This window comes from Asterias rubens, chromosome 20 (genome assembly GCF_902459465.1).
Source record: "Asterias rubens chromosome 20, eAstRub1.3, whole genome shotgun sequence".
Taxonomy (NCBI): domain Eukaryota; kingdom Metazoa; phylum Echinodermata; class Asteroidea; order Forcipulatida; family Asteriidae; genus Asterias; species Asterias rubens.
In genome coordinates, this window is record NC_047081.1 from 1,056,058 (window position 1) to 1,071,957 (window position 15,900).

General features: G+C 38.5%; 2 protein-coding genes across 4 annotated transcripts in view; one reads left to right on the forward strand and one right to left on the reverse strand.

Annotated features, from left to right (window-relative positions):
* Positions 1-262: 262 nt before the first annotated feature.
* Positions 263-5,607, forward strand: LOC117303725 (palmitoyltransferase akr1-like). The gene is made up of 9 exons (XM_033788025.1): positions 263-517; positions 1,465-1,720; positions 2,184-2,243; positions 2,478-2,550; positions 2,653-2,831; positions 3,315-3,554; positions 3,914-3,996; positions 4,483-4,685; positions 5,022-5,607. The coding sequence occupies exons 1-9, from the start codon at positions 340-342 to the stop codon at positions 5,508-5,510; spliced, it is 1,761 nt and encodes a 586-aa protein (XP_033643916.1). The 5' UTR covers positions 263-339; the 3' UTR covers positions 5,511-5,607.
* Positions 5,608-9,662: 4,055 nt separating this feature from the next.
* LOC117303710 (rap1 GTPase-GDP dissociation stimulator 1-like) overlaps positions 9,663-15,900 on the reverse strand; it is a 30,699-nt gene continuing 24,461 nt past the window's right edge. For all 3 annotated transcript variants that reach the window (XM_033787992.1, XM_033787993.1, XM_033787991.1), the window contains 8 exons: positions 14,808-14,969; positions 13,846-13,980; positions 13,184-13,321; positions 12,529-12,654; positions 12,255-12,357; positions 11,958-12,121; positions 11,422-11,553; positions 9,663-11,063 (listed from right to left, as the gene is read on the reverse strand). In XM_033787992.1, the coding sequence (XP_033643883.1) occupies positions 10,945-11,063; positions 11,422-11,553; positions 11,958-12,121; positions 12,255-12,357; positions 12,529-12,654; positions 13,184-13,321; positions 13,846-13,980; positions 14,808-14,969 (1,079 nt within the window). In that variant the 3' untranslated portion in view covers positions 9,663-10,944. The remainder of the gene's footprint in view (positions 11,064-11,421; positions 11,554-11,957; positions 12,122-12,254; positions 12,358-12,528; positions 12,655-13,183; positions 13,322-13,845; positions 13,981-14,807; positions 14,970-15,900) is intronic.

Genomic DNA, 15,900 nt, shown 5'->3' on the forward strand with positions numbered 1-15,900 from the left:
ACATTCTCGAACTCCGGTCATTTTTGTAATAATGAAACTCTGATTTATTTCACAAAAGCTAACATTTACCGTGTAAATGATTTCACTAGCAGGATTTTTTGCTCTTCTATGTGTTCTTATTATGAAAAATTACCGCTGTATCTCCTATATTAAAATTCAAACACAGTTTCTCAGCACAAGCGTTCCAAGAAGCAATCAAAACAGTCTTGTTCGGAAGACTATAACCAAGAACCAATCAAAAAGGAACACTCGGAGTCAAACATGGCGGCGCCCATGTAGTCTCATCTTAACACCAGTCAACACTTAATCAATAACTTTCTCACTTGTAAGTGGCTTTTTATGCTTTTATCCGCCATGGATTTACCGCCAATTCCAGATCATTCAACGTATGCTCATTTTGTGGGCCCTACTACCGGCAAAGTCAAGATAAGTCTTTCAGATTTGATTCACAATTATCATCCGTACGATGAAATTGCACAACTGATTGAAGACGACCCGGATGCTGCACATAAACAAGGTACAACGAAGTTTTCACAATGACATTTAAACAATTCACTGATATGTAATGTTGACAATGGTTGAATACCAATGATCATGATGATTATTTTTTGTCAATAAAACAAATACATTGGAAAAGTTTCCGTATGGCGCCACCACTTTTTCATTCGATATGAAATAATATAGTATCTAATTTACCTCAATGAGATATCCCTTTTTGTAAAAATTAGTGGAAAAGTGGTGGCGCCATACGGAAAGTTATCCAATACATTATTTATGGTTTTTATTTCTTAGTAAAAAATATTAATTAGAGATAAAAATGAGATATGGAAAACAGGAAATGGAGGATGATGAGGAAACCGAAATGGTGTTTTATAATTATATGATATAGTTATAAACTTATAAATTAAAATGCAAATATTTGTTTGGATGATCTTCCTAACAAACAATGGAACAACGTACAAGTTCGCACACGACATATTGTCAATCACAAACAAAGTGAAGCTAAACTTAAAAATTCCTTTTTGACAATCTCAAACTAGGGGTAACAACACAAAATTGCACTGCCCAGAGTATTGGGCTCTCATTGGCTGACACTCCCAGCGACTTCTTGAACTTGGGACCAATACAATCGTTTTACCACTACTTAGCCTATGCTGATTGGTTGTTAGCCTGGTCATCTGGATCTGCCAAACCTGCAAATCAATTAACTTTGATGTACACGTAGTCAACTACTCACTTTGTACATGAGATGTAGACAGCAACTAATCTATTATTTGTTTTTGACTCATCTAAAGTGTACATGGTGTGTGATGAATCACTGTTTACTCGGTACTTTTCCAAGCTATTGTTTTCTCAATGTATTCACATTTTTGTGATGTTCGTTTCTGGCTTTGATTCCCAGAATTTACTACACAAAGTTTCTAATTTTTTGCATTTTTAACATGATATTTGTTGCATTTAAAGGATGGCATGGACTGACCCCAATGCACAAGGCTGCCTTACGTGGAGATCCCAAGATCACTCGACTTCTTCTAGATCACTCAGCGTCTGTCAATGAAGCAAATGACTATGGAGAAACACCACTTCATTATGCATGCAAACGAGGATCCCTTATGAATATTCATATGATGCTAGAGGGCGGTGAGGAGGAAGGGGATGTCTGGCAGAGAGATAACGCCGGGAGGAATTGTCTTCATCATGCTGCGGCTGGGGGTAGTGTGTAAGTCCCAATCATAGTCCAAACACCCAACTATGTCCCAACTATAGTTGGGCGAGTCCCAACAATAGTTTGGACTATCCCAACTGTAGTTGGGGCTGTCCCAACTGTAGTTTGGAATGTCCCAATTATAGATCTTCTTTTATTCCAATTATAGTCTTGCCAACATTAGGCCTTGATAGCTCAGTTGGTATAGCGCCTGTACGTTAATGCGGAGGTGGGGGTGGGGTAGTGTGTAAGTCTCTTCAGGAACACAAAATTCACAATGTCTCAGATTAATTTCAATCCACTTCAGGAAAAAATCATAATGCCTTCAATTATTCTCCTTTGTTAAACTCAAAACTAAAATGGCCACAATTATGAGGAAGACAATCTTAAAAATCATCTGAACACAAAACCCTTTTATAAATGCTTAATTTGTTTATTCATTTGTTGGCCCTTTATGTTTATCTCATTTCAACTGCAGGTTAAGCATGCACTACTTGTCTGAAGTACATGGGATGGCTTTTCATGACAGAGACTCTATGTAAGTTTAAACAACTTCCTCAATCCCGCAAGAGAGGACACACTACAAATTTTCGGTGACAAGTTACCTTTTTTTTTCAAACTCCTTTACTTCAAAAGGGGTGGTTTCTAGCTTAATTTTTTTAGTCAGCTCCCCAGTGCTACTTTCAAAGTAAGTTTTCATTGCCATTAATTTTTGGGGCAATTACCAAAGGTATGCTTCCTCCATTTACCTTTATTTTGTATCTTTCCTCAGTGGTCAAACGCCTCTGCATATAGCATGTCTTCAAGGATTCCAAGATGCAATAAAATATCTCTTGAGAAACAACGTAAGTCACTTCTTAATTAATTATTTTGGATTGATGACGATTCTGGTTTCTGAAAGAATGAGTTTTTACTGGCTTGAGTTTCACTTCTTTTCTCCCACACAGAGATCGGAATTAACTTGGACGGATAATAACGGTAACACAGCACTTCACATAGCTTGTCAGAACGCTCTCAGTGAAGCCTGTTGGATCCTTCTACAGCATGGGAACTGCGGAATGCTGAAAGTTAACAATAACCACAGCCAGACACCACTCCATGTACTGCTGCAAGGCGAAACCCACGGGTAAAGTTCAAATAAAATATAACCCTTTAGAGACCCATAGCGATGAAAAGCAGCTTCAACCAAAATGAACCTAGTATACCTTTTGAAAAGTTTTTAAATTTTTGGGTGAGATATTAATCGTATTAATAATAATAATAATAACAATAATACAAGGTATTTATAAAGCACTCTAACAGGGGAAAGTACAAAAAGCAAATATTGCCAAATGTCTAAGGCCAGACAACCACTTTAAGGCGAGGGTTACACTTAAACTGATTTTGGCTGTGGCTGTAGGCCAAAGCGAACTGTCGCCAGGGGCATTTTAATACCTACGCTGAAACAGGGTTACCCCATCACAGTCAGTAAGCATTGGTATCATCCAGTAGGAGCTTGGCTGGTAGAGCAGAATGCACTACCTTCCCAACTTAAAACTTTAACCTGGCAATCGTTCGGTTTCCATCAGAATTGTGCCATTTTTAAAGTTTTGATTTCAATTTTTTACAGGCATCAGCAATTGTTCAAAGAGATGAATTACTGGGCCGATTCCAAGACGCCCAACCTTCCCCCCAAAGGCCCCATGTTCACCTGGTACTTCATGCTAACGTTGCCCGCCCATTTCTTCGGCCTCATCATGCTCGTTTGTGGTGTCATCGGATCTTATAGTTCGGTTGTTGCTACCGTCGCAACCGGTTTCCTCGCCTCTTATGTTGGAGGTCAAAGCCATCGACTCCATCACCTCTCAAGGTATGTCAACATCTTGACTTTCTGCCAGATAGAAATTTAAACAATTTCTTTCAGGGTAACTACCAAAATATGCTCAAAGTTATGTCAGTAATTGCCCTGAATTATTTTATTCATACATTTATTTAACATATTCAGTAAAAATAGCATTCATATTTATACTTCAGACCACCCAAAAGGCAATCAGGGACTCAGAGACCTTGACAAGGAAACCATCAAGTGGCTTAAAGTCACTAAACTACCAATTTAATTTTGTTAATGTTCCCCTTGATCCAGAGATCAAACAAAAGGAGAAGACCAAAGTATACCTATGTGCTGAAATCTGTTTTTACGATGGCGTTCATTTGTTTGTCTTTCCGCAGATGGTCCAACCCTATCTTTTGTGGCGCATTTGCTGCAGGGATGTTCCACACGGCGCTGTGTTTGTTCTTCAAGCTTCACCCCGATATCCTTTTGAAAAAACTGTAATTTTAACAAGACCCATTGACATTAACTTATGGTTTCAAATGAAGCCATCAATTTGGCTTTACTGAAGCACAAGTAAAAGGTACTTTTATGAGCAAGTATGTTTTTTTGTCAAACTTGTTTATTTGATCGACCTATCAGAATAGTTATAAAGTCAATGTATTTTATTGAGCAGACGAACAGTTTTTTTGTCACATCATTTGCATTTTCTATTATTTTCTCTACTTTGGTGCATTTATAAACTAACTATCTGCTAATCTAATTATAAACCTACCTTTGTCGTTAAACTACTCATTAATTGTGACGTAACTTGAAAAATCGATTACAGAGAAACAGTGCTCCGGGGCTAGGTAGTAGTTTTGTTTAAAATGGGAATAATAACGCATGTTGCTTCACCTCTGACCTATTTGTTGCCATTCGCACTTTCGTATCACATAATTGAACTTCCTTAACTTTCAGTCATCACTGATTTTCCAAGTCAACACCTACATTCATTTTCTCGTTGACCTTCCGCTGTTCTGCGTCATGTTCTACCTATACTACGTACTTCTATTTCGTGACCCCGGTAGGATTCCAAGGTCAAAGGCCATCTTGGAGGACGCTGACCCCTGCATCAGAGATGTGGCCACTGGGAAAACAAAAGCTGATGAGTTTTGCATTTGCTGTGAGGTTAGTGAAGCAATCAATCCGATCATGGTTATAAAGTTGACTTTTCACCTGAACTTATTCTCCTTTGTAAATTTAAAGATAACATGTTTTCAGCTGTGTTTTGGTGCATATTAAGTTATCTTTCAATTTGGAAAGACAGTCTTATCAAGATTTTTTTTTTTTTTTTTCTTTTTTTTTAAACCCATGAACATGAAATTGCAATTATTGACCTTATAGAACTGAGCCGATGAAATGTGGGTTTGGCACGGCATGTCACTAACAACATTACATTTATAGATATTTCATCTTAAGTCCTGTAAGTTTTTGGTAAACTTTTTTTTTTTTACTACTTTCAAGATTACCGTTCCCGACCGTGCCAGACACTGTAAGATGTGCGAGCAGTGCATACTGGGAATCGACCACCACTGTCTGTTTCTCCTCGGTTGCATCGCCAAGGACAACCATCGTCACTTCGTCACATTCATCCTCGTCGTCATGCTCTCTCAAGTCATCTTCATTCTTTACTCCTTTCAGTACCTCTTCATCATCTACCCGGGCCACACCCTCTGGGAAATAGGCGTCGCCGTTGTCCACAAGCAGCCTTGGGTGTGGTCCATGTGCTTGCTGAACCTCCTCTCGATCTTCTGGGGTGTGTCGCTGGTCTTCATGCAGCTTAATTTGATCGCAAACGGCGTGACGATGGTTTGGCACCCAAAAGTGTTATCCATGAAAAATGTTCACGTCGTCTATCTCTCACCTTCGGCAAAAATGAAGAATCTTAGGAATTTTTTTGCCGGTCGGAGAACGATGACTGTTTTTGAACTGAACCAGCTGCAGAAAATTTGATGTGTTTGTAGTTATTAAGAGAGTGTTATATATTTGGTTTGCGGTAACACCATGTGTGTATCTACTTGCCAGGTAGTTTTTTCTTTTATATATTCTACTACCGCGGAGTAGATTTATTGGATTGTTCGGAAGACTTCTCAGTTCTGAAAAGCACTGTCCTGCTTTTTAACTGCTACCTGGGCGGAAGGTATAGAAAATTGGCTAGGACTGCTACTTCAGCTTTAGGATCGTTATTAACTGCACTACCGCAGAGTGAGTTCTCAAATTGGTTTAACGTTTCGACTAGCTTGCTCAAGTCATCGTCAGGAGACTGTTATTGCCCATCGTAATGTCACTAGCCCAGTAGAATATATTTGCTGGAATAGATTTTGCGATGACTAAAGGTCATTGGTTCAAATCCCGCTCTAGTCAATACATTCATTCCAGGACTCCAAGTTTCAACAAATTCATCACTTTGTAGGAATTGAAACCTTGCATGTTGGAAATAAAATCTAGTGAGGTTTCGTGGAAACACCCTGTACATAAAACTCTTTAAGTTGTGATTTACTTGATGTTTTTTTTTAAGTTATTAATTTAGATATATATTGAAAATGTTTGTAGATTTAAGTTGTTTTGCCGTGTACAAAGATAATGGTTTGATGTTTTTCCACTGTTTTGGCTGAAATATTTTCAATCATTTTTGTAATATAGCCTACAATTGTTAGTTTTAAGTTCAGTGACTTCTTGTACTATATATCTTTATAGCTGAGACCGCGTTTAAAAAGTGGCAATTATGCCAAACACAAATGTCGTCTACCCTCTTCTTTTACTAGTACTAATTAGAACAAGACAACGTTTAGTTCTAACATCTTTTATCTTTCATTGTGTTAAAGTACTTTAACTTACCCGTTTTTTTGTACGTGCATGTACGTTTATCTTGATCCTATGTATATACTAACAAACGCCACCTCTTTTCAGTGCCTTTAGTTTTCTTCATATCTCTATACTAGTACTTCCGGACTGTTTCTGTAAGATTAAAAGGCTGTTCTATAAAATTTATAAAGTTCAAAATGTAGATGTAGCAAGATGTTTAGGTTTTATAGACAACTGATTCATAATTTGTTTGTCTTGTATTGTTTGTTTGCACAGCTACAATCATGGGTACACTTTTTGATACAAAGACAACACATGAGTTTGTATTCGACAAACTCAATCACCTTTTTTAGTTGATGACACAGCGATTGTTATTGATATATAAATAACAAAAAGATAACCGTTACAGTGGTTTGCAAACAGTTGTTCATGAACAAAAAAGTGTACTCACTTGTATACAAAAGTTTTAATGTCGCTGGCATACATTTATTTACCCTGAAACATTAGGTGAAGGCGCTTCACAAATGTTACTATTCGAATGTTCCCTAAAAAAAGTCGTAACTTTTAATAAGATTTGTGAAGTCTTTTCAATAGAAATTATGCGCATAACTTCAAGAAAAATGTATACATGTAATTGTTTAAGACTCAGAGAGCATTATTTATGACAAGTAGACTTTACAGGTAACTGGTAGGCATGACCTTGCTTGACCTTACTTGACCTCATCAATAAATACTTCATGTTCGTGATGAGGTCAAGCGAGGTCACGACTAGTCTTGATTGGCAGCATTTGTTTACATAGTCACCGATATCACAAATTACTGGAGAAGAGATATCTGTATCAAACAAACATGGATCAAAATTGATAGACTTGCCAAGTCCCTCAGAGTCCAAAATTAGTGTCGCCAATCAATATTAGGTTGCCTCTACAGTTTACCTTTAGCAGTTTTGCGAGTCTACCTTGAACATGCTGGAATTGCGCTGCACTTTCTGACTGAATATACACAGTGCTTTCAATCTATACCTGGAGGAAACAGAAGACAAACAGACAAAAGGGACAGTTTTATTTGAGTCTGACGTTTCATAGGCAATGCGCTTGTAGAACTACATAATTTATTTAAATGCTGAAAGATATTGTACACATTTTCAGAATATATATTATTTGTTACGTTTTCGTACATATTTTGGGTTAGAAATTGTGCAAGCTTTGCAGGTATATATGTTCAAATAGTAATAGGGAATTTCTATACTTGAGCAACTTCTTAAGCAAAAATGATTGTGAACATTAATGTGAATAATACCATGCAATGTTTTACAAAATAAAGTAAGAGGTTGATACATTTGTCATGCCTGATTTCCAGTTTGTTATGAAGTGTGGCCTCAATTATTAAAAACCTCTGGAATGTAAAATCTCTTTGGGCAAAACTTTGTCGTTATTCGATCCATGCCTTAGACTGAAGAAAAACAAATTTGGAAAATATCCATTTGGTGCTTGATATAACATGTAGTCTTGATTCAAGACTATCCTGCTATTAATAGCTTCCCAGAACCATCGACACAAGAGGGCTCACTCTCAGCATAGACAGCTAATGTAGGAGTTCACTATCACAGGAGATCTCTCACGCGGATATGAAGGAATTTTACACATACATATTTCAAAACAAATACAGTAGTCTACGAAAAACTTGTTAGGCATAACACTTCACAAAAATTCAAGCCTGTCCTTTCACCAAATGCACACACATAGTTTGAGTCATTACTGTTTGTGTACATGATGTTTGTGTTCAAACTATAGATTGTGAAAAGTTTTACGCATATTTGAACATTTCTCATGAAAGTATTAGATTTTGTTTCCTCAACTAAAGTAATGTACATGGGGAAACTCCAAAATGTTCAAATAAGCGCAAGTTTTGTACCATCTATTTTAAATTTAAACCCATCCAAATTTTAAAATATAAAATCTCAACTGCGGAATTTGCTATCTTAAAAAAATACCAAAAAGTAAACAAAATATAACTTTTGAGGAAACTGGATAAATATGTAAAACATTGTAATCAGGTGTCTCCTCATGTAACGTCTAAAAGTTGAGAGAGTTTCAACTTCCAATAAAAATAAAATTTAACACCACTTTTCTCCGATCACAAACGTCACTAAATGTAAAAATGTCACATTTCGTTCACTTTACTCATTTGGTGTTTTACAGTTACATAAAGCTAGGCAATGTCAACTGCCTAATCACATTTAGGACAAGTAATTTGCACAAAACAAGGTATCATTTTAACTTGGCCATCTTAATGATATTAACAAATACTTTTTGGCTTTAATTAAATTTTAATTATTTCAAGCAGATATTTAGGGTGGCTGATCCATGATTAAACAAAATATTTGAATGAGAGGTTGCCTTACATCACAAGGACCGGACGGCCACTTTAAGGCGAGGGCTACACTTAACTGATTTGGGCTGCAGACCCTAATCTACTGCCACTAGGGGCACGTTGCCACCTACTCCTAGGGCTAGGGCTAGGGTATCATCCACTGGGAGCCTGACTGGTAGAGCAGAATAAACTACCTTCCGTGTGCCTTGCTGAAAGGCACAAGTGTCATGACCAGGAATCGAAACCCACACTCCACTGCTGACAACACCAGAGCTTGGGTCCCGTAAACTAGAGTTCCGCCCCGAAACACTTTAGAACTGGGTGTCTGTAAATTACCGGACAACACCAGAGCTAAGGTCCGATGAACTTGACTGCCTGGCCATAACCACCATAATATAGAAAAACACCTTTTTTTTTTGAAGGCCTAAACCTTGTTAACAAACACTGTGAATTCTTGTGAAATATTTAAAATCTCAGGGCTGCCAATTTCATTGAGCTGCTTAAGCGACAAAATAATTACGTATCTATTTAAGTAGAAATTAGCAGAATACCAGTCACACATGGTACATTGTATTTTGTCTGGTAGCTTTATTCTGGTAAGCATACTTTTGTTTTGCTTAGCTACTTTTTGTGCTTAAAGGCAGTGGACACTATTGGTAATTACTCAAAATAATTATTAGCATTAAACCTTTCTTGGTGACAGGTAATGGGGAGAGGTTGGTGGTATAAAACATTGTGAGAAACAGCTCCCTCTGAAGTGCCATAGTTTTGGAGAAAGAAGTAATTTTCCACGAATTTGATTTCAAGATCGAAATCAACCATCTAAACGCACACAACTTCGTGTGACAAGGGTGTGTTCTTCTTTCATTATTTTCTCGCAACTTTGATGGCCGATTGAGCTCAAATTTTCACAGGTTTGTTATTTTATGCATATGTTGAGATACACCAACTGTGAAGGCTAGTCTTTGACAATAACCAATAGTGTCCACTGCCTTTAAGCATCTCTATTAAATTGGGTTAGGAGTAGCCTGTACTATGCGACTCTTTTTTATATTAAGTACACGCACAAATCTTAAATAGAGATTACATTGGCAAGAATGATTAAGTTTCATATTTTTTAAATGTATTTTTTTTTATCAGCAGTTAACTTCAAGGGGGCCCAGAGAACTCAGCTATTTATGAGGGCACTATGGCCTACAATGGCCTAAGAATTAACCACATTAAATGTCGTTTAATGCCAACATCACTGGAAAGTCTTGGTCAATTACATATTTACCCTTGAACAAGTTCTCTGGTTTGTCTGGACTAGGAATGATAATTGGTCCTTGAGAAAAATGTAGGAATATTTTATTGAGTACATGGGGAGACCTACATGCACACATCGTGTAGGCTTTAATATGACATTTCAGACTACTATTTAATCACAATTTTTCAGATTTTTGGAAAACAGACGAACATTATGCCTGCTGGGTCCAACAGATGAAATACAGCCGCTGACTGGGGTAAAGTTAATCCCAAACATAACAGACTCCAACATGAGTAAATAATATCATATTCTGTTCACTTAATACTCATTTCAAATTGTTAGCTTTCAGTCCGATAATGAAATAAAGTTTCCCAAACTTCCCGCATTTCCAACAACAAATCTTCAGTTCTTCAATGTGCGCCTGCCGATAACGTGAATTACAACATGCACTATCAGACCGGCATCGTGAACTCCCGCCCTGCTATTCACAGCAAAGCGCTTCAGTCTATTGCACATGCAATTTGTAAAAGAGGAATATAATATGGATTTATCATCGTTATGTCTACCGACTTATTCAAATTAAGACGATTTTATCAGCTCGTTGAGTGCATCAAATATTCTGAAGACGAGAGAGATTCCTTTTTTCAATGGCGACGTGGTCGAGTCGACCCACATGCAATTACAGTTGAAAAAGTTCTGTTGAAATTTACCGTGCAACTCAAACTTGGGCGTTGCTTCCATCTCCAACTGAAGATACCCCATAAGTAGCTTCCATCTGTGAAGGTTTCATACAGTAGCAAAACATGCAGAAGACACTCTCCTAAAAAAAAAATCCAAACAGCCCCGCCAAGTATCTGGAGCCACTCTCACTTCCAAAATCCTGTTCCACACTGGAATAATTCCATGGCTATCGACAGCCTTCAAGTCTTTCAAAGTTTTTTTTCTGGAAAGAGTTCATCTCGCTCATGTAAAATGTTCGCGGACATTCACAGCTTTCCTTTTGAGCAACTCGCAGTTACTAGTTGCCAGCGTGTCGATAACAGACATTAAGTTGTCCTGGATCATTGCAGCCTTTAAAACATCTTGACGAAAAAAGAAAAATTAAATCAGTATAAATTTGATGGTTCAATTCTGATGGGTCAATTCAACAAAGGGCAAATATTGATCTTTACAGTGTATCAATCCTACAAAGTGTGGTGTCACAAAAAAATCACTATGGTGATATTTGCAACTCATCAAATTGCAGTACAACGGTTGCAGAAAAACCTTTAAAAATGGCAAAATCTTTAAAAAAAAATTAAAAAAGTACTTTAGTTTTTCGGTGACCACTTTCAGTTGGGCTTCCCTCTCCCACAAAAATGTTATTTGTTTTAAGTCATATTCATCACCCTTACTTATTAATTTCCCCTTAATTAACATGGTATAACCTGATGATCTTACCTGATTGTGATAAAAAACCCACCAGGGATAGAACATTGCACTGGATTTCAGGGGTGGTTTGGTTTGATTTTAGGACCCGGCTCACCATCGCTAGGAGATTGGCATCCATGAAAGCTTGCACGGCCTCATTGTCTGAAATGATAAAGGAAACAAAATCACAATAATACCCATACTATCATAATACAATGAAATCAGACAAGGGTGCTTGTTATGAAGTTAAACCACTGTAGCTCGGAAGTACAAGGAAACCCATAAACAAGGGTGCTTTGTATGAATTTAAATCACTGCAGGTCGGAAGTCTAAGGAAACCTGGAGAGGAGGGTGCATGTTTGTTATGAAGATAAATCAATGTAGCTCAGAAGCCCAAGGAAACCCATCAACACAGGTGCATGCTTGCTGTGAATCAGAAACACCGGGGTAAACCCCTACTCTTCCAGCCAACTTAATAATCAGTATGGAACTCTGAGAAAGTCTGCATAGGAACACAGCGTAAAATATTTTACGATTTAACAGAATAAGTGTCTTGGGTTATTTACCGAGTTGTGTAGAAGACAGTAGTGTGAGGGCTATTAGTGCCTCGTTTTGCATCAGCGTGTGCTCGCTCATTGCCATGGCAACCAGTCGAGACATCCCGCCATGTTCGATGATGCAATGCATGACTTGGGTGTTAGCGGAGTGCTTGATGAGGGCCGCTAACAGTCTTGGGAGATGAAATAAAAAGAGACCGTTAGACTTGAGCACAAATAAATTATATAAAAGATAAGAAAATCAATTCGAAGGACAGTCTGAGATGAAATAAATACTTAATCAAAACTTGAAAAACAGAGACTGACCTGTTAGCTTCTCCCGAGACCCCTGCATGTATCTCACAGTCACATAGATCAGCAACTCTATCGATGAACTCTACATTTTGACCCAATGAAACGGCCGTTTCTCCTACAAACAAAAACAAAATTCCTTCTTGTGTTGTTAAAGGTATTATACAGGATTGGTAGAGCTGACAAAATAGTCGCAGACAGTGTTCATGAAATAAATAACCCTGTGAAAATATGGGCTTAATCTTATATAGTTCAGATTCAGAATGCGCAAGGAGCCTGAGGCACTTACCCTGTCCGTCTATGAGCATTCTGCAAGTGCCGAGTAGTTTAAAGACAACCGGGTGCATGTCTAGCTTCAGTAGGGGTAGAATCACTTCAATGATACCAGTCTTCAACAGCAGTGGCTTGTTGACCTCTATGAATGGGTGAGGTCAAAGGTGAGAGGTCAATATGTGAACTTGATCAGAAAATGTCCCATTTAAATTGGAGACCTTGGAACACTAGGTGCCAGCAAACTTACCAGTTAAATTTCCATTGTTTACGTATGCACACATAACTAAGAATAATGGATTTACCTGGCAAGTCTGCTGCCACCTAGCGTCTTAAAAATCTTCCATCGTCTCACTGAGATAAAAATTATTTGTGTGAAATGTTTTACTCATTACTCAAAAACTGCATCACCTAGGTAAGTAATATTTTAAAGGCATCATCATCTTTAAACGATTTAAAGTATAATGTAAATAATGTGGACGTTTGTGTTTTGTGTCATACAAAAAGTACTCCAACCCTTGTTGATAAGATGATTGAGGCCGTGTCCGAAACGACGACTTCGGCTACAGCTACGTCTAGATCAGCGCGTCTAGCAGTGTTGAAGAATAGGCAGACGCGCGCGATCTAGCCGTAGCTGTAGCCGAAGTCGCCGTTTCGGACACGGCCTAACTCACTAGGAATGGCAAGATTCTTTAGAGCGCTGAGGACTGCGTGACCAAGTCTCATATCCAAATCCTCTCCTTCTGGTCTCTTCAAGAGTTTGAGAAGAGGCTCTAGGACTCCGAGCTCTACAAGACGTATACAATGCTCATCTAGGGACAAGAAGCAATACAAGCTAATTTATTATGATAATAATAATAACATGTGTAATGCGCACATCTCCAGAAACCTATCAAGGCGCTAATATAAGACGACAAGGATGACACAAAGGCTTCGTCAGAACAAGTGAAGAGGAAAAGCTAGGGAAACAAAGGGGGCTTTAAGTCTCTCTTGAAGATGTTCAAAGATGCTGTTTGACGTATGGCAGGGACCTTGATCCCAAATGGCAGGTGCAGCATTGGTAAAGGCAGCATTGGCAAAGGCAGGATGACCATAGCGAGAAGTTTCTAAAGCTTGGTTGAGCTAAGCAAAAATGAAGCTGAAGATCTTAAAGCACCACCAGATTGCTTCGTAATGAAAATTAACACTTGTGAGCACGATTCTTGCATTTCCAGTCCTAGAAGTGTACTAATAACTTTGAGTATGAGCCTATTGTATTGGTCGAATAAATAATAATAAATAATAATAATGATAATGCAGTCTTCCAGAAAAAAAAGATTTTGTAAAAAACACTCACCATTTCTTGCGAAGTTGCCGATGGCCAGCGCACCGGATATTTGGTAGAGGTCACATGGAGAGCTGACCCAGTCCGACATGACCTTCTTAAACAGTGAACTTTGACCATTGTTGAAAAGGTACTTCATACTCTCATCTGTGACAGGTGCAAAGATAACATGTGACGTAAGTTTGTGCTGATACTATTGACCAATCAACTCTTTCCTTCTAATATATTACCCAATGGCTGAAAAGGGTAAAAGGTCAGGGGTCGATTTCACACAGAGTTAGGACTGGTCCTAACTTAGGACTAGTCTTAGGAGATGTGAAAACCGTATAGCTAGTCCTAAGTTAGGACGAGTAATTCGTCCTAACTCGAGATAAGACTAGTCTTAACTCTTTGTTAAATCCACCCCAGGTCCAAATTGACAGCTTCGGCAGTAGATATGGGCAGATGTTCATTTGGTGCCTTGTAACAAAAAGTGTACCAATGATTGTAGCTGCAGGCCTGGTACTTCAGGAGGCAACAGAGGCGATTGCCTCCGTTTCCCCTTGTCATTGCCTTGGTGCCCTGGAAATGCCCCAGTAGAAATTTACAAATTTCCTCATAGGGTGCCCTTTGCCAAAGAGAAAATGCCTTGGTGTCCTTGCCCTTTCAAAAACGAAGCATACAGGCCTGTAGCTGTGCTCATATACATGTATATATTAGTAAGTATTGTTTGAAGCTTTGCATGGTGTGGAGAAATAAGAAGAAACTATAAATAAATAGTTAACTTTTGCAGTCACAACCAAGTGTAAATCTCTTTTGAGTGAGTGTTGGCTCTGAAAAGAGCCGGTTTGGTCTCGACGTTTCAAACAGTATACTCTGCTTGTCTTCAGGAGAATGCTGGACTGCTGGTGGTGATGGAGCTTATTTATTAGTGTTTTGCCGAGTTCCCTTGACAAGAATATCATTACGACAGACAGAAACAAACAAACCGTTACCTCCAGTAAGCAGTAGAATGATGATGTCACTGGCGACTCTCTCGATATCGAACTCGTCATCTGGTTGGCTACCTTGGGCGATCTCGTGGTCCGAGAACTTTGCCACTTGTTCCTGAATAATGTCAACGAGATTGCCCTTGGCGAACTCCAGCTTCATGGCGTCTGGAGAAGGAAAATGGAATAAATAAGTAATCAAATGAGCCAGCGGACAAGCCGAGAATGAAAGAAGAAATCTCTCTGCAGCTGGGAATTATTTCGTTCCATACAACAAATGTAAGGTGTGAGATCTTTTCTTTAACAGTAAAAAACCGCCCCTTTGTATCCCACCCAGAGTCTTAAAACCAGGTGAGCAACTGGGTGTACTTTTGGGCCATTGTTGTCCAGTCCACAACCATGGCTCCCCTTTTAGAACCAAACAATAGACGCAACCTTAAACTGGGATTAATCCCCCTGAGTCAATAATCCTTTAACAATCGCCCATTATACAATCGCCCATTATACAATCTCCCATTATACAATCGCCCATTATACAATCGCCCATTATACAATCGCCCATTAGACAATCGCCCATTATACAATCGCCCATTAGACAATCGCCCATTATACAATCGCCCATTATACAATGGCCCATTATACAATGGCCCATTATACAATCGCCCATTAGACAATCGCCCATTATACAATCGCCCATTATACAATCGCCCATTATACAATCGCCCATTAGACAATCGCCCATTATACAATCGCCCATTAGACAATCGCCCATTATACAATCGCCCATTATACAATCGCCCATTATACAATCGCCCATTATACAATCGCCCATTATACAATCGCCCATTAGACAATCGCCCATTAGACAATCGCCCATTATACAATCGCCCATTATACAATCGCCCATTATACAATCGCCCATTATACAATCGCCCATTAGACAATCGCCCATTATACAATCGCCCATTATACAATCGCCCATTAGACAATCGCCCATTATACAATCGCCCATTATACAATCGCCCATTATACAATCGCCCATTAGACAATCGCCCATTATACAATCGCCCATTATACAATCGCCCATTATACAATCGCC